Here is a 23,773-nt window from a genome sequence, read left to right on the forward strand (position 1 = left end):
GAGCCTGCTTCTTCCTCTCCCACTCCCCCTGCTTGTGTTCCCTCTCTCCCTGGCTGTCTCTATCTCTGTCAAATAAATAAATAAAATCTTTAAAAAAAAATAAATAAATAAATTTTCTTGAAATCTCTCTGTTTTCTTTCCCGTTGCTGGTATAACAAATAACTATAACCCTGTAGTAGAAAACCCTTGTTCTCTTATATTTCTGAAGGTTTCAAGTCCAAAATCAGTCCTACTTGGATAGTCAAAGTTTCAGGTAGGCTAGCTGCTTCTGCAGGCTCTGAGGGGAAAGTCAGTTTCCTTGCCTTTTTCACCTTCTAGTGGTTGCCTGTATTGCTCGGCTCATGGGCAGTCCCTATACTTTCAAAGGACAATGTTCCAAACTCTGCTCCCATCATCACATCACTTTCTTGGTCGCAGACTTCTTCTATAGCTCTCTTATAAGGATCTTTGTGATTACATCAAGCACATCTGGATAATCCAGGATAACATCATATTAAACCCTTGTCTTAATCACATCCTCAGAGTCTTTTTCCATGAAAGATAAAATTGATAGGTTCTAGGGAGTAGAACATGGCATATTTGGGGTGCCTATATTCACCCAACCATACTCTGGGTTCCCCAGAAAGTGGTCATGAAAGCTATGCCTTCAGTTTGTTTCACATCTACTTTTGATACCTCTTTTTAGGTATTTAGCCTTAGGCTATCTGCAGACATTATGGGTCTAATTGTGGCCAACAAGCACTTTGGGAGGAAAGGTCCTTCTTAGAGATTCCAAATGTAATACGAATGAGATTCACATAAATAACCACACTTTTAAAAAATAGTTTCACCAATGATTTTTCCTGAATTTTTAAATTTAAAAACTTCATGATTTTTTCCCTCTTCTTTTTTGTTTCATTATCAATGGGATCTATTGGCAACTGCATATTCTCTAAGATACTGAAAGTGTTTATATTTGTTTCCTTTAAATACGAACATTTCAATTATTCACAGGATTGCACTAGTTTAGATTAAGTTGTCACTTCTTATACTTATCACCTGATATAAAATTCTGAAAGCAAAGGAAACAATAAAATATATGCTTGAAACTCCCTCCATTCTTCTTCTTATAAATTGGTAATAGTATAAAACCAGATGAAATCAAATTTTTAAATGTGCAAGTTTTTGAATATATTCATCATTTAAGTTTATTCACCATTAGCTATTATATAGCTAGTACTCATTATTATAATCCCATAGAAAATATGTGAAATTACAAAGTTATTACTTATTGTAAATCAGTTAACTTACATATCTACCCTGTATCTAGAAGTAACATTGAAATAAGCTCTAATTCCTGAGTATTTCTATTTTTGTCCTATAACTACTCTTAAGACACCAGTATATTTTCTGTACACAAAAGTTCTTGACATATAATAGAAGCTGTGTGGTAACTTTAATTTCTATTAATTCTTCAAAGATGGGAATACCTGTTGCTTTATTATTGCTTGCTGTCTAGGAAGGCAATGTCAAGAGGACTCAGATAATACTCTGTGAGTCCAACCATAAAAAAAGTTTCTACCACTTTTTGTGACTAACAATGTAGGACAATAAAATCATTTGACAACTGGTTAAACATTAACCCTAGGAACATTTTTTTTCCTTGAGTTCTTTGAAAAAATTTATTCCAAGTCAAAACATGTTGTTTGTGCTTGCTTATTTAAAATATGCTTGTGATTCAAATGATTAAAATATATTGAAGAACTAAAATAAAGAAGTAACATATGCACAGGAAAAAGACTTAAAAGTTTAAAGCTACTGTGAGGACATTATTCTCTTTCAAACATTATTTTAGGCAACAGTCAACTTCCCTACCAAAAATCTGAACAGAAGCAGGATAAATTACACCCTTAATGAAGTAGATAGAGAAAGCCATTGAGAAACTTGTCTATGAAAGAGAGAGGGGAGCAAAGGAATAACAATTGCTGAGGTATAAGACATGGATCAAGAGATTATTGAAGTGGACCCTGATTATATAGCCTTCCTAAAGGTACTTCAAACAGTTCAATGACTCTTTAATTTAGCCATTTTATGTTTAATAAATCTGGAATCGTGCTCCTGCCTCCCCCTCTCCTTAAAAACAAAGTAGAGAGAACTCCTTCTCATCACACATTTCATGCTGCTTAACCTCCAAATTTTTCTTTTTTTTTTTTTTTTTTTTTTAAAATTTTTTTTTTTTTTTTTTAAAAGAANATTTATTTGACAGAGATAGAGACAGTCAGTGAGAGAGGGAACACAAGCAGGGGGAGTGGGAGAGGAAGAAGCAGGCTCTCAGCAGAGGAGCCTGACGTGGGGCTCGATCCCGGAAAGCCGGGATCACGCCCTGAGCCGAAGGCAGACGCTTAACCGCTGTGCCACCCAGGCGCCCCTCCAAATTTTTCAACTAAATGTTCAATAATATAAATAAGAGGAAAAATTCAAACAAATTTGGGGTGCCTGGGTGGCTCAGTCAGTTAAGCATCTGCCTTCAGCTCATGGTCATGATATCAGGGTCCTGGGATGGAGCACCGCATCAGGCTCCCTGCTCAGCGGGGAGTCTGTTTCTTCCCTTTCCTTCTGCCTCTCCCCCAGGTCATGCTCTCTCTCGCTCTCTCTCTCTTTCAAATAAATAAATAAAATCTTAAAAAGATTCAAACAAATTTAATCTAAGTCAGTATTTCAGAGGGAAGGATTGAGAAGCAGAGTTTGTGACCAACCAGCATATATACCTCTTTCTGAACTGAGTAACTACTCTATTCCCAACAAAGCAAGAAAAAAAATAAGAAAGCAATTTGGCTTAACCAACTCTATGTACCTAACTCAGTTGTGGGGCCCACATAAACCAGAAAAAAAGGTTTCTCAGTTTGGAATGCAATCTTATGCTAGGGGTCTGCCAGTTTGAGACAAAAGCTTCTCTTCTTTAAGTCTGAGGTTCTTTAACTTTCATGAAGACTATATTTCTTTCTGTGTGCAGGTTTTACTATTTTCCAACTGACACAGCCTAAATTCCTAAGTTAGGTTTTCTCAACCACAACAGTATAGATATTTGGACCTGGTATTTCTTTGTTGTGGGGGCTGTCATGTACATGGTGGGATGCTTAGCAGCAAACCTGACTGCTATTCACCAGACACCAGAAGAGTCAGTCTCTATTTGTGACAACACAAATGTCTCTAGACACTGACAAGTATCCCCCAGGGGACAAAAAATTACACTCGGTTGCTCCAGGGATCTTTTGTATTTGACCTTACCTATTCTTTTCCAGAGATGTCTATATCTCTCACCACAAACTATGGCACTATCCATCCATTCTTTAAACCTCAAGAAATGTCTCTGAGGATTGATAAAGAATGAACATATTGGTTGAGGGTACAAATACAAGGTACCTCCAGCAGCTTAGGATAGTTAGGGGTCAGTAGGAAATTGCTTCAGCTTTTCTGTTCAACTTAGGCTTTTGCAGCAGATCGTAGTGTAAATATTAGATTTTTTTCATTTTGCATATGTGTTCAAACTAATATTTTGAGTGTCCATGACATATTTGGCTTATCCAATGTCCCTTTCTTTGATATGTTGACCTTTACAATTTTTTACAGAAAAAAAAAAAAAAACATTGAGGGGTATTTCGTATATTATATAATCCTTCCACCTTCACCAAATGTACCTCTCCCCAAATTCCATGTCGAGCTAGCTTTGACTACCCCATTACTAAGAAAGAGGTCTCTTATTGGTCATTTTATGGAGTCTGTGCTCTTCCTACATAGAAGCATCCTTCCAGAGAGGTTCCCATCTGCTACACTTGGCATGGCATGCCTTTGCTGAAATTCTGCTGCCTTCTCTGGAAGAAGGGTAGTACTGTACAAAGAAACAAAGACATCTACCTACGTAAAGCTTAAATTTCAGCCTAATATACACTTACAGACAATGAAAAAGATATGTGAAGAACTATACTGTTATCTGGGAAACTGGATGGCAATGGTTGTTAAGGAGAAACTAAAAGGAGATGACATGTATAAGCCAGAAGTGAGTATTTAATATTTTCAATTGGGTGTCTATAGAAGAACACACTGAAAAGGTAAACATTCGAGAAAATACCTAAACAGAATGGAGAACCCCACAAACCAGAAATTTGGGTCAAAATCACACAGAACAGAGTACACCTTGTTTTTTCTAGGAACTCTGAGGGCACTGTTGCTATTTTAGTGTGAGCTAGAAGGAATATGAACATTGAGTCTCTGGTTTAATACTTACCTGATCTAGCCCCTGAAAAGTCTAATTTTGTGAGCCTTCAAATTCTTGTGTGCATGTGTGTGTGTGAAACAGAGAGAAAGAGAAAGAAAGAGGGAGAGACTGAGAGAGAGAGATTGAAAGAGAGGGAGAGAGAAATATTCTGTTTAGATTTTCTGTTGTTGCAACTAAAATTTTAAAGCTCTTACTCCTACCCCATATGCAAATTTTATTCATATGGAATTCTAATTTGAGCTTTACTTCTTTCAGTGTTCAGTGTGAGTTTGCATAAGTCACGCTTGCTGAAAATTATTGTAAAAAAAAAGATTTAACTAGAGGATGGAAATAGAAAAGAGGAATGAAACAGATGGTAAAGCTAAACTAGATGAGTTTTAAATTTTGTTTTTTTGTTGGTTCCCCAGTGAAACCTTATAGGAAACTTAAAAGGATGAGATAAAACATAAACTGCTTTCTTATATCTGCATCCCTGAACCAGTTATAAAAAAGAGGACCAAAGGAGCTATGTATAAAGCTCTCATGGTATTTTCTTTGGTGGTATAAAAAGCAGCCATCAACAATTCTGTCATAACATCAGGAAGTTATAAAATATTAGGATGGGCACAGACCAAAAATTATGGCTCTGACTATGTATAATATCTATTAAAAATGAAATTAAATTTATTAGAAAATCATTGAACTCTAACGAAAAGAAATCCTGAATCATTGTTATGAGGCAATGTAAATATCATTTAATTGCACAGTGTCTATATTTTTAATTTATTGTGCGCATAATATCAATCATATTTTTTTAATTTAGTGGCTGTAATTTATTCATTTTTATAAACATGAAAATGACAATAGAACAGTTTTTGCCCTTTTTTACTATGAGTTTGAGTTCTTACTTTTTTTCAGTGATTTATTTTTGGTGGTTATTAGAAATCTGACTCTCACTTGGGAAGTAACAATTGTTTTATCACGGGGGCTATTTATATTATTAATTCTGAGATTAATATTGACATTGTGAAAGTGTTTGATTAGCAATTCCTCATCACAATTTCAATGAGAAAGTTCAGCATTCTTCTGCCACTTTAATTATAGAGAAAATGAATTGAAAAAAGGGAAATTTAACTCATGATGAAGAGCATGGCTTAGAATTAATAAGGTTCTGACCTACATTTTTTTACACCTAATATTGTCCAGCCTGTTGCATTTAATATAAACTTCCTAATCCGAAAGTAATAATGGAATATTCTTTTTCCTTCATAATACTTCAATTAAATGTATATTCAGAAGAAATAAATAATTTTTTCTGATTATAATTTTAGTCTAATTCCAGTAACAGTAATAAACCACTGTCCCATTGTTGGCTTATTTCCTTTTAGCCCATATTATGCATATCTGTATGATACAAATATCACCCAGAGTCCACTGGCCAACACAGCTCGGGTTACCTTGGTGTTAAGTTAGATCTGGATTTTAACTCAGATCCTCTCTGTGATTCCCTAAGCCATTCTTCCCCATGATTCTCTGTGGCTCCCTGCTTCCCTGTCCCTGCGTGTTATTAACTTGTCCCCAGACTACATAGATCCCAGGCGTCAGATACTTTACTCTTTCCATTAAGTCAATTCAAATATATAAGGAAAATTTACATTTATAAAAAAATGGCAAAGCCCTGAATGATTATGGGGATCGATGAATCAGAAACTGCATCACCTTCTGCCATCTAACTGGCTCCCTCCACCCCCTGCACTTCTTACTGCCTGGAAAAGCCTGGCCTCTAAATATATGATCTTTCATGATGTTGAACGCTCTGGGAGGTGAAACCCAATGGATAATCTCTATGGGAGTAGTGCTGCCATGCCTGTTGACCTTTCCCATAACACAGGAAGTACATATTTTATTTTAGTACAAGATGATAAATACCTTATATATACACATCTAAACCCAAGTTACAGTTAGAATAATATAGCCATTTTTCATCAGATATTTTGATCTGAGTATTTTCCAAATATCACAATACACTTTAAAAACATAGTCTAAAGTGGATGCATATTATATTATAGGGACACATTATAATATTTAAGCTACTCTTGTTGCTTAATTTGATTATTTTTATTCTAAAATAAACAACAAAAAAAGTGAATATTTTCTACACCTGTTTAATATGATCCTGCTTTCTTACTTCAGGTATTTCTAGATATTGAATTATTACAGATGAAAAAACTTTAGGTATATACTCTAAATTGCCAACTGATGGTCCTAGTTTCCCTGAATACATGTGAAAATACTGTTGCGTTAAATGTGTATACTTTTGTGTTTTAATGCAGAAGTATAAAATGGTATGTCCACATTGCCTTAAATGATATGAATTGAAAACAGCACAGATGAGGGAAACCTCCCAATTCTAAGGAGCCCTGTAAAAATGGCTCTTGACTCTTTATGGACTTGGTAGGGAGGTATAGAAAGAGGGCTAGGAGTGGAAAAGTTTTAAGTCAATGTGGAGAAATGTGGCTCAGTCAAGGCCCCCTCTAAAAAGAGGTATCCCTAGAGGCACATGGGAAATGCCCCAGCTAAAGCCGTCTCCTCCCCCATAATGAAAAAGGCCTCTGAATAAGGTACATGTGTTGCTGAGAAGAATAAATAATCTGCAACTATTGTGTGTGCCATTTTGTAGTCATTTAGGTAAGTGGATTGATAGTACCATTCACATTTTGTATGTCCTTACTGATTTTCTGTCTACTTATTCTACCAGTTACTGAAAGGGAAGTATTCATATCTCAACTATAATTGTAGTTTTACTTATTCCTCCTTTGAATTATGTCAGTTTCTGGTTCATATATTTTGAATCTCTTATCAAATGTGTAATAAAGTATGATTAGTTGGCCCACTTATTTTTAAGAAATAAAGTCCTTCATCTTTGATAGTTCCTGATATTGAAATCTACCTTATTAATAAAACTACACCAGTATTTATTTTGCCTAATTTTTATATCACTCTTATTATTTTATTTTGCTTAATTTATATATACATCTCTCTCATTATTTCACTTTCAATATATCTCTATTTTTTCATATAAAATGAGTATCTTTTATACATTTGAGTTTTGCTTCATGTACCATCAATAATCTCTGCCTATTAGCCGAAGTGTGTAATCAATTTATATTTACTGTGATCCTGGATATAGTTGAATTTAATGTATCATTTTGCTTGTTTTATGCCTGTTTTCTTTTATTTCCCTCTAAATATAAATGTATTTGTTTTCTCCAAATAGGAGGATTGTTCAAATCTCTTCCTAAAATATTATAGTTCATCATATAGTCTCTTTGAAATTGGCTGATATATTCAAAAGTTAAAAATGCAAACATCAGAGTAGAAAAACAAATGTTTGTTAAAAATGCCAAAATTCCAAAAATTCATTTTATAGTTACATGGTAAAAATAATTTGAATATAGTATATATTTTATTTTCTTCAATATATCACATTGAACTTAAGTATCATGAAAAATAATGTTAATGCCCACCATTCATAACATTACACAATCTGAATATATTTGTATACATACATTAAAATTTAAATTAAACTAATTGAAATATAAACTATGTCAGAACCTCTACATAGCCATAACTAGGATTATTAATCAGTAGAGAAAAGCATATTTTTGAAAAAAAATATTATAGTATTAAAAACATTGTAATGCACATTATCTTCATCATCACCTAAATTTTAACCCATTGAGAAGCACAATAGCATTTCCTTCTTGCTAATATTTTATCTAGTGGAAGTCATTAAACTTGAAGTAGAATTACAGAAAAAGCAGATTTGGCAAGGTGATGATAAGTCCAGTCTAGTTCCTTAAAAAAGAAATTAAAACTGGGTGTAGAGTCAGTAACACATAGATAATTGTTGAAATACTAGACTAGGTGAGATTTTCCAGGAGGAAATGATGGTGGAGGAAGAGAAATTTAAAAATAAAAGTCAGAGATAAATTCTCAGAAACTATCCCAAGACAAAACAGAAAACCAAAACCCAAAACATAAATAGTATAATATAGAAGAAATTCAAACCAAAGCAGGAAAGACATTTCAATTAGACAATCTCCTATTAAGGAAAGGGTAAATATGTTTTAAAGGAAAAAGAGTTGCTAGTACATTGTTTATACTAAAAGTAGATATGTATAGTACCTAAAAGTATGAGTTCTAGAGTTGCTTGGAGTAAGTTTAAATCTAGCTTCTTCCATCCCTACCAATATGTATGAATTTGGGAAAATATTAAAAGCTCAATAGACATTTTAATTTTCTATAAAATGGAATGGTATTTATGTGAAGATCAAATGAAGTAATGACCATAAACGACACAGTACAATATCAACATTTTATAGCTGCAAAATAAATGTTATGTTCTTATCCTAAATGTTCTTGCATAGTAACATTATTATATTTTAGCATTTGTTTCCGGAAGTATACACATAAATTTGTCCATGATTCATTCCGTAAATTGACTTTTCATTACTTTAAAGTATTTTATTAAAATATTTTGTATTTAGAGAAGACAATAAAATGAATGCCATAATCCTACCATCATTATTTGCCAAAATAGTTTTAAGAAATAAAGCATCATAAATAGATTAGAAGTTCCTTTTGTACTCTCACTGATCTTTTCCCCATCTGTCTCTTTATAGAGAGCCCTTCTAGTAAAGCTAGTGTGTATATTTCTAATATATATGTTTACACCTTAGCTATATATTTATCAATCATAGAAAATATGGACTTTCTTATGTGTAAAAATTTAATTAATCATTATCAGACTGTCTATATCAGTCTTCAATAAGATTTTAAAATCCAACGTTATGTTTTGATATTTAAAAGTATTAATACATGTAGCTATTGTTCACTTATTTTAACAACTCATTATAATCCCATGACTCTGCCATGATGAATTTATCCACTATCCTATCCACAGGCTTTTGTTTGTTTCAGATTTGGTGTGAAAATTCTTGTGTATGTCTCTTTAAGTGCATGCCTTGTAATCTTTCCAATAGACATATCTGAAAGTGGAAACGCTGAGTTGTAGGATATGCCTTACCGTGTGTCCCACACCCATCGTGCACTTCTACAGTCATTTCAAAAACTATCCACCAATAAAAAGCTTACTTGTAAATCCTAACTACCACACTAATTTTATTCTCCATCTAGTTTAAGAGCTTAAGGCATGAGTAACTGTGGTTTTACATATACAGAGATATATTGCCACTACTCAATTAGCTATATACTTATTTTATAATAAACACACTGCCTAGAACTCTTGTTAATGCCCTCCCAACATAATTCTTATAAGTTAAAAATCTCTATTACTAAACTTTATATAAGTCACGTTTAAATATACATATAAAGATATAATTCTCTGGTTTAGATTAATAAAAGCATTTGAAATACAGACTGCCTGAAGCTATTGTATTTTCAAGTGCTAAATTACTCTGCCATGTATTAAATTACTTACTCTGAATCTTCCACTTACATTGAAACACCATCCTTCATTCAGACAGCTGATGCTGAGCAGTCTACAGTGGTCAATTACTTTCTCACAGTTTTTTTCCAGTAAATCCTGTGAAAGAACTGTAAATACATCCGTGTAAATAAGAAAAGTTACAATTTAAATATTTTTACAAAAGCCTATTAACAGTCTGACAAAAATAATTATGCTTTGCTTAAATTACATACAATATATATTATTACCTGACATTTTTAACCATTAATTTTGTCTATGCATGCTTGTGTTCTTAGCAAAGGAGAAAAAAAAGGATCTATTTAGTGAGAATCAGAGTAAACTACATTCATTTAATAGTCTTAATATTATCTTTTGAGAATTTAACAGTAAAATCAACTTTGGCCTAACTGAATATTTAACAATAAAATAGAGGTTTTAGAAAACTATTGGAATAAATAAGAAAACTATTAAAATGTGAAAAAAAGGTGACAAGTGAGATTTCTAATGCTTAGTAAAACCATTATATACGGATGATGTGCTACAAGGATTTAATGACATACATAAATTTGGGACATAGTATAAAGAGTTATAGTGAACAGTAATGGTATGGTCACAGTTAGGCTACTTATATGGCTTTATTTATTGTCATCCTTACTTTTTTTTTCCTAAATAAATCAGTCTTGTAGTATAAGTGCCTAGGAATAAGTTTTTTTTGATGGTAATGGTAATGCCTGACATTAAGCTTTTGATTGCCAAAGCATCAATTTCAGACATCCATCTTGAATAAACATATTGCCAGCTAGTATGACACAGCTACTAGCTACATGAGGTAAGAAGACAGGTCTTCCCTAACCCATGAAGTTCCCTTTATACAAATCCCTGTGTAATTAAATAACCGGCCACTTCCTTTCCCGCTCCCTAATTCCCACTCTTTCATTTTAAATACACCAATAAAGAGTGAATCTGTGAAACTCTAGGCACCCCACTCTTGACCCCAGTAAAGGCAGAACCCTAGGTCCACACAGTTTGTCTTTCTCTCTCTCTCTCTGCTAGCAATTGGCTGCCGGCCTGTGGGTATGCCCTTTACCCCCCAGGACTTGAGTAGTAAACCTTATTTTTCAAAGATCCCTGATGGTTGATGCTAGGTGCATCTTGCAAGTGTATGAACCACAGAGGTCACAACATGGGCTTCTGTGGGGGAGACATATATGGAGGCTGCCATGAGTAATATCACCCCGGTGAGTGCCCGAGGCATTCCCAGCTGATAGCATCTCTATACATAGGTTGAGACACACACAAAACAAATCTGGATTCCAGTTTACTGCAATTCATTAGCTGCAATCAATAAGATGCTAAGAATACATGGTTTACTGTCTTCCTTTGCCCTCACTCTCATTAATTTGTAAGAAATATTCCTGTACTTTAAATCACGTTTAGTAAACTTTCTATTAAAAGTGAATGGAGCACCAAATTAAAGGACAATGTGTTTCTCTAAAGTAGATACTAGAGATTTTAAGACCAAAAGACTATTTTTTTTCCTTTTTTTTAGAGAGAGAGAGAGTGAGGGAGAGTGTGTGGGGTCGGGGAGAGAGGGAGAGGGAGAGAGAAAGAGAATCTTAAGTAGGCTCCATACCCAGCACAGAGCCCAGCACAGGGCTAGACCTTATGACCCTGAGATCATGACCTGAGCCAAAATCAAGAGTCAGCACTTAACCAACTGAGCCACCCAGGAGCTCCCAAAATAGTTCTTAAGACTAAGTTGTTAGAAGCTGATTTAATAACAAAGTGAATTGTATCATGTATTAATTATTTCAAATATCTTAATAAGAACACAGGATAATTTCATAAAAGAAGGACTCAAAGGCCATGTTGACACAGTTTAACTGAAATATCATCAGTAAAATACTTTAGTAATTCTCTTTTCCTGCTGTTCAAGGCACAGCCTGGCATTTTCACCTTGTAAAATTAAACCATTCCTTCATTTATGTCAGGAATACTATCCATTTTTTTAGCACCTACTATGTGCCAGCCACTGGGCTAACTGTTTTAACACTATTCTCTTATTTTCTCATTCAATCCTTATAAACCCTGTGTGATACACATTATTACCACTGTATTAAATGAAGGAACAAACTCAGAGAAGTTCAGAGATTTACTTTGGTCATATCACTAATTTTAGAGCTGCTATTAAAATTAAGTATGGTCTTAATTTAAAATGTATCACACCTGCTACTCCATTAATAAAACCTGTTAGGACACGTTTACCTTATTTTCCTCATTCTGATGATCCACATAGAAACCCAGAAATTACTCCAAGTACCACTTTGTTGTGAAAGGTATCATTCCCACCCTTTCCGACTGGGGATATGGAATAGCAAGAATAAGGAAGCAACAAAATATCCTCAAATTTTGGTGCGTTGTACTTATCGTGCCTCAATTCTCCTTTGAGAGGGAATGAATCAAACTGTCTAAGACTGGCTAAGGACATGTGTGGTATTTGGACTTATATTATTCTGAAGTATGGTTTCCAAAGAGAAGGATCAGAGGTATAAATAAGATGAAGAACTAATATTCGGTCCTTCATGAGATCTGATCAACAGGTTGCTGAACGAAGATTAGGGAGCAGCAACTCTGAGAAAGATGTTTCTAAACAAAGGAGAACTTATTAATTATGAAAAAAATGTGCCAAACTGTTAGCATTCTCACAGTATACTAAGAAGGAAGCCCCAAAAGACCATCTAAAATACTTGGCCTGGGGAAGTTTAACCCAAAGGCAGAGGAAATCCATAATGAGAAAATTTTCCTGTTGAGTTATAGGCTATTAAGCCTCCATCCGTCCACTCCAACTCATAGTTTGAAATCTAAGAGGAGCTTTTGAATCTCATCCTAATGATACCCTAACAACTCAGCCTGCAGCCAGGGAAAGAAAAGGCTTGATTAGTATACTTGCCACTTAAGAATTAAAACAAGAGAAAACAAAAACAAAGAAAAATAAATAAAAACAAACTCTAGAATAATATGGATGCTTTGAGAAATTCTGTGACAAAAGTGCAAGTAAAGATGAAAGATGCTACAGATAAGGGAAAATACATAAAAGAAGAAAGGAAATTCAAATAGCATCAACAGCTCAGCTCAATAAGTTAAACAGATAAGACTTTTTATGAAATACAATATAGAAGATACTATGGTCAGATAGTATATAAATAGGGAGGCCACTTAGTGGCTAACAAAAATTAAAATGGATCCAAATGAGTTAAGAAAATAATGTTTGAAATAAAAGTAGATAGAAATATAGATATGTTCAATATAAAAAATAAAGTCAGAATTGTTACCTTACTCTTCCCCAAAAATGTCAAAAGTGGTGTACAATTCATATTTGAAAATATATAGCAAAAAGTGGAAGAATAAGAATATATAAAAAATGAACACAAGACACAGTGAATCAGAATATTTTAACAGTTTGATAAGGGCAAAGACACATTTTATGAACTGGTCTGTGTGAAAACCAGAACATAATAGCTAATATTTGGCAATTAAAAAAATTCTGTAAATTATATTGTATTTAGTTTTTTACCCTTTCTTCATTCATATACTTCAACCTTGATAAAATAAACTACATTGGCCTACTTAGACATTCCCTATGACCTTACAATATTAAGCAAAACTGATTTTTTTTTAGTTTTTTTTCAGGACATGTACAGTACCCAATAATTTTATTTTAAATGAAGACTTAGTACAAAATTACACTGAGTACATTTCACATCAAGAGAAAAGTATTACAATTAATAAGGCCAGAGTCATTTATTTAAAAAGATCATGAGATAGATATTTTTCTGGACTGTGTAATTAAGAAATCAAGGGAAAGAACACAAATACACAAAAATAAAAATGCAAAAGGGAATATGAGGACAAATGGAAGCTAACTACACTACATATTCCTCGGCGCAAATATGCTAAAAAATTTATGTCAAAATATAGATTGGCAAAATTGAATGAAAATAAGAATAGCTGAATAGAACAAAATATTTGGTGAAACTAACTAAAAGATGCTGGGCTTATTTATTTATATGGATGAAGAATTTTAATCCCTATGAAAGAGATGATTCTCATGATATGTAAGTCTTGATCTTTAGAAAATGTATGCTAGTTATCAGAATTTGGATGCAAAAGCCTCAAAATGTATAACAAAAAGCTTTACCACCAAACTCATATTTGAAAATTAAAATAAATATGTTGTATCCATTGACATAAAATTCTATTTCTAGAATTTATCCTAAAGAAATAATCAGACATAATAAATATACATTTATTTCCATATTTCCCCCATGATATTCCAAATGAAGTGCCTACAGAAAGGAGACAACTTCTAATGTAAGAGGTCATTCTAGTCTACCACCCTAGTCTGCCACCACTGTTCCCATACTACCAATAATCTAAGGACATTATAAACAAGAAGCCAATTCCTGTCCAAATTATCCGTCCTTCTTCAGAAACCTTGGTCATCAAAAGTATCACGTTAATGAATCTGATTCTCATTGTATATTTTTAAAAAATATATTTTATTTAAGTAATTTAGTACCAATTTAGTTTTTTCCATCCATAAAGTGCAGATTCTGTGCTATCCTTTTCAAGCGTGAAAATCAGGAGACTGGAAGTAGGGAATGGGAATGAAAGAAAATAAACAATCAACCAAGTATAAAAGATGTAAGAGGCTTTGTATGAATCAATGATGGTTTATTATTATACTGAAGACTACGATTAACTTAAATCTCTTTACTTGAAGTTCAAAAAAAAAGGTGAGATTGAGATGCTTCAGAGAGACAGAGTTGTCAGGTAAACCTTTAGATCAGAAATTAAGGTAAAGCCTCATCTGCTTACCTTCCAAAATGCTGTGTCCTCCTATTATCTGCCATCCGCTGGTGTACGTGGGATCATGTAAATCCATGGTGCTGTTCATGCTGCCACTTCTTACACTGTGATCATTTCATAAAGTCAAACTCTCCAGGGCCTGAACTGCAGCACTAGCCTTTCATGCTGGCTCTCCTACAACAGCTGCTACTCTTCCCAGAACACTGTGTCAACTTCACTGCCCATACCTTCATGTCTTTTTGACCCTATCCATGTTAAACTTTCTACTGTGCATGCCAATACCACTGTCAACCCAGGCTGCTTCTCAGCTTTCCACTGCCCGTGGCTTTGCTGACTTCACTGATAACCACTTTTCCTATGAAGTAGCTAGGGAACTGTTCTACCTCCTTAGAGAGCCATGCATTTAGAAGATTCTCATAGCTGACGTCTTCATACTTAGGTCCTTCTGGTTTACATATAGCTCTTTACAATCAGGAGATCCATGGATGAATCCAGGCACTGGTACTCATTTCTACCCTTGAGATAAATTCTCCTTTTTGGAGAGAAATATTCTTTTAGGGTTTCACAGATCCTTTCTTCTTTTTTTCTTTTTCCTCCCTCCCTCCCTACCTTCCTTTCCTCCTCTCTCCCTTCCCTCCTCCTTCCTTCCTTCCTTCCTTCCTTCCTTCCTTCCTTCCTTCCTTCCTTCCTTCCTTCTTCTCTCCTCCCCCCTCCTCCCCCTTCCTTCCTTCCTTCTCTCCTCCCTTCTTCCTTCCTTCCTTCCTTCCTTCCTTCCTTCCTTCCTTCTGCTCCTCATAGTTCAGAAAATCTCTCCCCTGCCCCCCCCAAAAAAAGAAAGAAAAAGGAAAAAGAAAAGAAAAGAAAAGAAGAGAAAGGTTCAAAAACATTTATGTTCCATTAAAGGTAACCTTCTATTTCTTTGATGTATAGCCAATCACATAATCTTTACTATGGTTTTCTTGGGGGGCAACAAAAGTTAATTGTTTCACCAATCTAGATACATAATTTTCCCTGTGGAACCCCATATTCCTTCCTCATGATGTTTACTTTCCTTTCCTAACAAATCCTGGGGCCTTGGTCACATAATTTATTTCTTTTAGTTCTAGACCTTAAATACAATCTCCTCTACAAATGTCCCATCTGCTTCAGGAGCCCTATTTTAGCACCTATTTTATATTATATATGTACCTTTATATTCTATCATTATCTTTTGCATTCACCTGTGTGAATATATGAACATGTAAGTGCACACATGCACATGTACATATACATGCATACTTTTTAATCTTCATTTTTAATCCATATTCCCTTTTTGAAATTTTTATCCTAGTCCATTTTATATTTAGAACAAATATTTTAGAGTTATCTTCTTCAGATAGATCACCTGGATGATAGGTTTTCTGATTGTCTGCATAAATATAAATATTTCTCTCCCTACCCAATATATAGTAGTCATGTGTAAGATTTGGAGGAGGCAGTATTTTCTCTTGATAGTCTATAGATGCTTTCTAAAGCTATAAATGTTATACCACTGTCCTGAAGCGACTGGTGTTGAAAATAAACAATGTGATGCCATGCTGATTACTTTTCTTTTGTAGGTAAATTGTTTTCTCCTGCCTTGCAGGATAGATATTTCACTATGTGTTTTTTATCATCAATCTAGCTTGGATAGAGTGTTTTTAATACTCAGACACAGCCCTTGCTCCAGCTCAGAGAAATATCCTACAACTTGATTAATTATTGTTTCTCCTCCATATGTTCTTTTTACTCCTTCCAGAGCTGCTATCATTCATACGTTAGATCTCTCTGATCTCTTCTCCAAGATAACTCAACTTTCTTCATCATGATTCATTAACTAATTCATCCATTAAGCTCTTCAATAAATAATCTTTGAGCTCCTACTGTAGGTAGTTATTTTTCTTTTTTTTTTTTTTTAAGATTTTATTTATTTATTTGACAGAGACAGCCAGCGAGAGAGGGAACACAGCGGGGAGTGGGAGAGGAAGAAGCAAGGCTCATAGCGGAGGAGCCTGATGTGGGGCTCGATCCCAGAACGCCAGGATCACGCCCTGAGCCGAAGGCAGACGTTTAACGACTGCGCTACCCAGGCGCCCCGGTAGTATTTTTCTAGCCACGGTGCATTTTCAGTGAATAAGTTTTTTTTTTTTTTCCTCATGAGGTTCATCTTTTAGTGGTAGAGGACAGGAAATAAAGACTTAGATAAAGAATATTTCAAGAGAAATGCAGGTTACACTGTATGGCAAGTGCAGGTGGTTGTTGTTTTCCCAAAGTTTGCATCAGGGACAGCTTCATGGGCAATTACTATTTCATAAGACCAGGATAAATTTAGGGTGAGATCATGTCTGTACATGAATATAAAAGCAGATCCCCTTATATTTACTCTTTTTTCTTTTTTAAAATACTTCTTCCATAAAGCATTTTAGATTTCCATTATTTGGATTACCACCTTCTTTCCAATTTTCTACCCATGTTGTTAATTGAATAGTATGCTTTTTAGTTCTAGTCTTGATATATATGTATATCTATACGCTCTCCTCTGGAATCTTTTCACTTATTTTGACTACAGTTCTCTAATTTTATATGATCTATCTCTCCTCCAGAGATTCTAATATCCTCAAGTTATAGTTGCTTTATTTTAACTCATGCTCCTTTCCTAAGTCTCTGGCCTCTCTTGCATCCAGTATTTTTTAAGAGCAGTATCCTTCAGTGAATGGAAGGAAAAACTGGGCCAAGAACGTTGAAGCAGCCAGAACATCAGTCCTCTCCTTAGGGTCATGGATCTGGCCTCTCTCCTCCTTGGGATTACGGAGCAAACTCTTACTGAGAGCCTTTGGTCCTTAAACTCATAACTTAGTTGAGTCTTTGAGGCAAAGGAGAACAAGAATACTTAAGTAAGTTAATTTGACCTACCTTCAAATAGTCGGTGTTTATACTGATGAAGTCGCTGCTATTTTCTGGTTATTGTTCTGCTGTCCCTCTGCTAATTTACAAATGCTACCTAGCTCACAAAGCAAGAGAATCTGCATAAGTTGCTTCTGTTGAGATAGTCGAGGAAGCTAAAACCTAACTCATTTTAGCTGCTCAAGGTGTCTAGCAATCATTTTGGTCAAAGGAGTCAGCTGTTTCAAGTATGGGGAGAGGGGAAAGAAATGCTGTTCAGATCATCATGTTCCTGGAATATCCAATGTGTGATTATATTTTTGTTTAGAACTATTGTTTTGTAGTAAATATTAAAGTAGTAGGAAACAGTAAATATTCTTTTGTAAACCCAGAAGGTAAGAGGGATGTAAATAATTTTGAGAATGTTTAAGATGTTATTTTTAGTGGTAAAAAGGGAGATAATATATAGAACAGAGGATCTGAATAAGATACATGTAAGGAAAAGAAAAGAAAGATAATGGAAATAAAATACGTTAGTGGAAAAGCTAGGAGAAAAAAAAAACAGACTTTTATCTTCTCCTTTTCTTTTTCCTCCCAAAATGATTTCCTATAACTGCCTGAAATGGGTCTCCATTATTGGGTTGCATTTTGTCAATTAAGCTAATATTTATTAGACAATTAGCTTTACTCTATTTCTTGGACAGAGTATCCCAAACTTTGTTCAATGACCTATGGAATACATGCTACTGGTTTTAATGAGAAGTGTTAGGCTCTTTTGGGGACACAGCATTGAATAAAACAGAGTAATAACAGCAAAATTTCATCACCAGCATTTTGACAAATATATCATGTAATGCAGGAATACTGGCATTTACTACATATATTTATTTTTAAAATGTACAGAATTCACAAAATAAAATGAAAATCGGTGAACCTAAATAAGTAGCATACAAGTAAATACAAGTTTTTAAAATACATTTTTCAAAATACTAAGGAAAACATAAACTTAATAAAATTAAAAATGAAATGTGCAATGCTATTATAAATAATTGGTAGGAAAAGTACTAAAGAAATGTATTGAAACAATGACATAATCACTCCATAAACAACAAAAATGAAAATTGCAATTAAATATTTTTGATTTTTTTAAAGAGCTAGCTTCAAAAATAGTATGTCAACAGTGTCCCTCATGGCTTGGGAGCATATTCTTGCTTAAAGTTTTTTTAGCTGCTGAAATGGTTCTTTCAAACTCTATACTATACTAGGAAATGGAAGGAGGTAGTTATAAAGTAATTCCAAATAATTTTCTCTGACTCTGTTATCTTGAAATACTCCTATCATTTGTTTAAAGACTTGGAGGAGGTTTTACTAATTTTTTTTCTGGGTCTGTACCATTCGATTATAAGTGAGTTGCAATTCTTGTCACAAAGAAAGCACGTGGTTCACTCTTGTCTTCTTTGGTTTCATAATTTACAGGTGGAAATTCGGATGCAGAGTTACTTGTATCAGTTTCAACACCGTCATGTGCCTCTTTCACTTCTTGGAAAAAACCCTTTGAAGTAGATACACTTATTCTTACAACAGAAGCTCTGCAATTCCACTATATGCTTGCTTCTTGTGAATTATTAGCGCATAGACAAATGTCTAACTTATACACTCCTCATTTTATCCATTTATCTTTTTGGCTTAAACTGAGCGATCGAGTCATTGTCTGGATCTCAAAACATATAGATTCAAATTTCACAGTTCTTTAAGTCTTAAAACAATGTTATTAGGCAAAAATAGTATTTTCTAATGAAAATTAGCATGATATACTAATTCGTAATTTGTAATATTATCATTTATAATTTATGAAAAACACTATAAGAATGTAGAGAGAGTAATTGAGAAGAACTATTTTCAGAATGTTTATCAAGATAGACAGGGAAGAAAGTTTGAGGTGACATTTGAGCAAAACACTCAATGATGTGTATATCAAACTACCACAGTTTTGGGGGAAAATGTCCTTTAAATAGGAGACCAGCAAATACAGAGGCTTGAAGCAGGAGATGTGTAAGGTATTCCAGAAACTTCTCAAAGACCAAAGTGGCAGGAATTGAGTAATGATAGGGAACATGATACCCTATCTAGATTACTGCATTAGCTCCTAATAGATCTCTTTACATCTATCTATGTCACTCTACAGTTCAACACAAGAGTCAAAGTACCATTTTAAAGGACAGGGAAGATAATATTCTTCATTTGCCAGCAGCACTGTAATACTTCCTATTTTACTTAGAGTAAAATTCTAAGACTTAAAGTGACACACATGGTCTGCAATTGTCCTCTCCATTTTCACTACCTTCCCCTGCTTTTCTGTTACACTGGTCTCATTAGAGTGAACTCAGTAGGCCAGGGATTGTTCATGGGGTACTTCCTCTGTCACGGACATTTTTCCTCCTGAGAGTCGTACATTCCATCACCTCACTCAAATCACTGCTTTCTTAGTGAGGCTTTCATTCCATGTCCTACATATACTTACATGAAGTCAAAACAAGGAGGTCAAGTGGGAGACTATCAAACTGTTTCATATGAGAATTTTGGTGGCTTGAACAAGGGTGTCGGCTTCATAGTGATAAAAATGTTCATATCCATGAAATGTATGTATGAGAGAACTTAAAGGGTTTGCTGATGATGGACAAGAAGTGAGCTGAGATAGCGACAGAGAAATCAAAGATAAGTCTAAAGAACACTGACAGAAAAGCAGGTTTATCCAGGGATTGAATATCAACCCATTACTTTGGAATATATTAAGTTTGAGATGCCACATTAGACATGTATGAAAGAAAGTAGATCCAGGTTTACCTGATAGGATATAGAGTTAAACAGGTTTTGTGTTTTCAGGTCAATAGAATATAGAAAAAGAGAAAAAGTAGTTTAAGAATGGATATATGGCTATGCTTTGTAAAAAGCAAAATGAAGAGCAAGGCCAAGGGTGATGGGCAGAGGAGAACAAGTGCAGTCAAATAATTAGAGGTGCTTGCTGGTTGTAGAAAAAGAAATTACATAATTTTGGTGTTAAAGTACACAAATGAGTTAACTTGAAATACATGAACTGATGATCAGAGAGTAGAAACTTAAATCAAGGTGTTGTACGGTGTGAAATTACAGGTCAGGATAAATTATAACATATGACCATGGGAAAATTGCCAAGATCAGGAGGAAGAGGAAAAGTCATTGAAAATAATTGTCTAAGAATTTAAGTAACTAAGGTGGGTGGATATACAAGATGGATATCAAAGTCATCAGGGAAGATGACAGCAGTGGTAGAGAAAAGGACAGCAAGCTAGATGCTAAAGTCTTTAGTAGGAGATGGGAAGGAACTGAGAGAAGAAAAGGTATTTGAAAAGGAGCCTTGGGAGGAAGGAACAGAGAGTTAGAGAATAGTATAGATGATGTCCTATGCTAAAAACAGATAGGCTTTTCAGGAAGAGGAATAAATATGGTTTGGATATGATAACAAGGGCAAGACTTTCTATACACTTCCTTACACAGGTTGTGGAAGAAGCAACAGTAGCCACCTAAGGGAACTGTATGTCCTCAGGTTTTGGTTAGAAAAAGAAAATATACAAAAGAGAATTTGCTGCTAACAACATGAGATCCAGAAGGCACAGCAAAAGAGTATTGGATATTAAGAAGTGTTGGATGTTGTACAGAGCATTATGGGGCTAAGATTCATTTGATCAAGTATGCCATGAAAAACTTAGATCTGACACAATGTTAAGTCAACCTTTACGCACAGAGGTCTGCACTAAATTCTGCCAAAATGTTTCATTATTTATTATTTACAGGGAAATTAATAAGTCCAGGACTAATGGGATGAAGGTTATACTGATGTGAACATATGTTCTCAAAATGAAGCACTTAGGGGATCAGATTTGAGGATGACTTCTGTCAATTATAACTTCCCTGAAAATGTAAAATTATATTAACAGTAGCAGAAGCTACTCTTGATGAGGAAATGTCAATAATGTCCTAGATATTTTCCATTGTAATATAATTTATAACCAGCATCTAAAATGATAAAACTATAAACTTTAACAAATTTTTTCCATGCTAAATTTCAGAGTGATTTATTCAAAAGTGGAAGTTAGCCTTATAAATATGGCTATTGATTTCAAGCAAAAAAAAAAATGTAGCAGCCAGCTTTTGATATAATTAACTCCAAGAAATTGAGGTTTCCTATTAGTTGAGAGTTACTGAGTGACCAAGTGGAGGCCTTCCGTTAATTAGCAAATTCTGATCCAAATGTGAGATTGCTATTTTAAAACACATCTTTCAGACTTAATATGAAAATGTAACTTTATTATATGTTGAAAGGAAGTATGTTGACCTATGCATTTCTGTGTATACAATGTTCTATTTCAAAGTCACATTGCATGCTTAATTAGGTTTGCTTGTGACACAAACTGAAAACCTTAATTCTACCCATGGCTGATATGGTGAGACATCACACAGACTAATGAAATGCTGAAACTGACTTGAGAAAAAAAAAAGTATGTTAATACATTGAATTGACACTTAAGCAGGGCAAGCAGGCTCTAATTGCAACTCAGTGAGTAGGAAAAAGGGAAATTACAAAAGAAATAAGCTGTGAGAATAAAATAGAGCATCATTATCCCATGAAATATCTTAGAATTTGGGTGGAAAAAATAAAAGGTAGAAAGCAAAAATACGCATATCACAAAATTTCTGATTTTTTTAAAAGATATAGTATTTATATATATTTTTTCCAATATCTAGTTTATGGTATCTTTTACAAAGATGACTATCAATAAATATTTGTTAAACAATTGATTTCAGAATAGAAAAAAATTGTTGTAAGAGAAATACTCTAGCTGGTTTTATTAACATTTATTTCCTGATTAAGGCTTCCTCCTTTCATTCTGATTGTTCAGAATGTGATTATCTTTACATATAGAAAATATTAGAGTCATTGCATTCAGCCAATATTAGGATAAGTGTGTCTTCGTGTGTGTGTGTGTGTGTGTGTGTGATGGCAATATTAGGAGTGTGGTTCATGATAGTCTTCAAAGCCTTTAGGTGGTCTTCTGTTAAAAATGCTTCCCAAACTAGCGTATAGGGGAGGATTCAGAATCCTGCATGTCAGGTCACAATGCCCTTCCCTCACTATGTCTACACCTCCATCAGATAGGATGACGATCCCTCCATCAGGGATCCTAGAAAGCCTCGCTAGAACTGTGGTCTGAAGTGCCCTGGACATTTCCACTCATATGAATGCAGTGGGGCTCATTGAGACCTGCCACTTTAGCACTGCCTTGGCAGGAGCTTCAAGGGCTGTCCACTGAGCTCTGTGAGCCCTGACAAGACCTCACACCTCCAACTTAATGACAAAACTCACAGTCGCCCCACCATGATCTTTGTTTAACTGTTTGTCACCATTTACCCCAGACACCCCAAGAACCCAGAGCCTCCCAGGTCCTTCCTCACCATTTGGATCCCCCCCAATCACTTCTATACACACTTTTCATTTTGACTCTAATCTTTTCAGTGGTGGCAACTCTTTCTTCCTCACCCCTCATATTTCAGGGGCTGGATCAGGTAGGTGTCCTTTTCCCTCACTGTGTCTTCAAAAGGATCACGGTCCTATCCCTGTCCTTAAAAATCTCATTTATTTGAGGATGATGCCATCAAACCATGCTACTTGTATCTCCTCCTGTTGCTTTCATAGCTGACTCTCCCGGGCATTCCCTCTAATTCTTTAATGTTTAATACCTGGCTTATTATATCTTTTTGTAATATAATCCCAGTCTTACTTGTTTATTTCAATATCTGCAGAGTTGATCAACTCAAAATCCTAGCATTCTGGAGGAGGATACTGAAGGTCTCAATATTCATCTTAACTTTACAACCTATTCCCGGTGTAGTATTCCATACACTACCATCACGCATAATTCTATTCTTTCCATAATCTTAAAATCCTTAATATTAACTTCAAGTATTACATATTCCACTCACAGCCTCATGTCTCTTTCCAGCTCACTCCTTCTAGTCCTTTTTTCTCCCCAGCAATTCTCCATTCCTAATAATCCACTGACCCTACCAACACTTCAATGTCTCTTATCCCCTATCATGTCATCATTTCAATAATTACTTAAATTATATTACACGGTCCATTTCCATACTCACTTCTTGGATACACCCTCAAATCATTTGCCCCATTTCCCTCCATTATTGTTGCCTGGTCAAAATTCAACCCTAGTTTAATTCAACACTCA

The 23,773-nt window shown here is 34.6% G+C and overlaps 1 protein-coding gene across 1 annotated transcript in view; it reads right to left on the bottom strand.

The window, feature by feature from the left end:
* EYS (eyes shut homolog) overlaps nt 1-23,773 on the bottom strand; it is a 1,484,071-nt gene that overhangs the window by 1,371,210 nt on the left and 89,088 nt on the right. The window contains 2 exon segments of the mRNA XM_034648271.1: nt 9,738-9,842; nt 14,076-14,088. Coding sequence (XP_034504162.1) covers nt 9,738-9,842; nt 14,076-14,088 — 118 coding nt within the window.

This window comes from Ailuropoda melanoleuca, chromosome 19 (assembly GCF_002007445.2).
Source record: "Ailuropoda melanoleuca isolate Jingjing chromosome 19, ASM200744v2, whole genome shotgun sequence".
Lineage (NCBI taxonomy): Eukaryota > Metazoa > Chordata > Mammalia > Carnivora > Ursidae > Ailuropoda > Ailuropoda melanoleuca.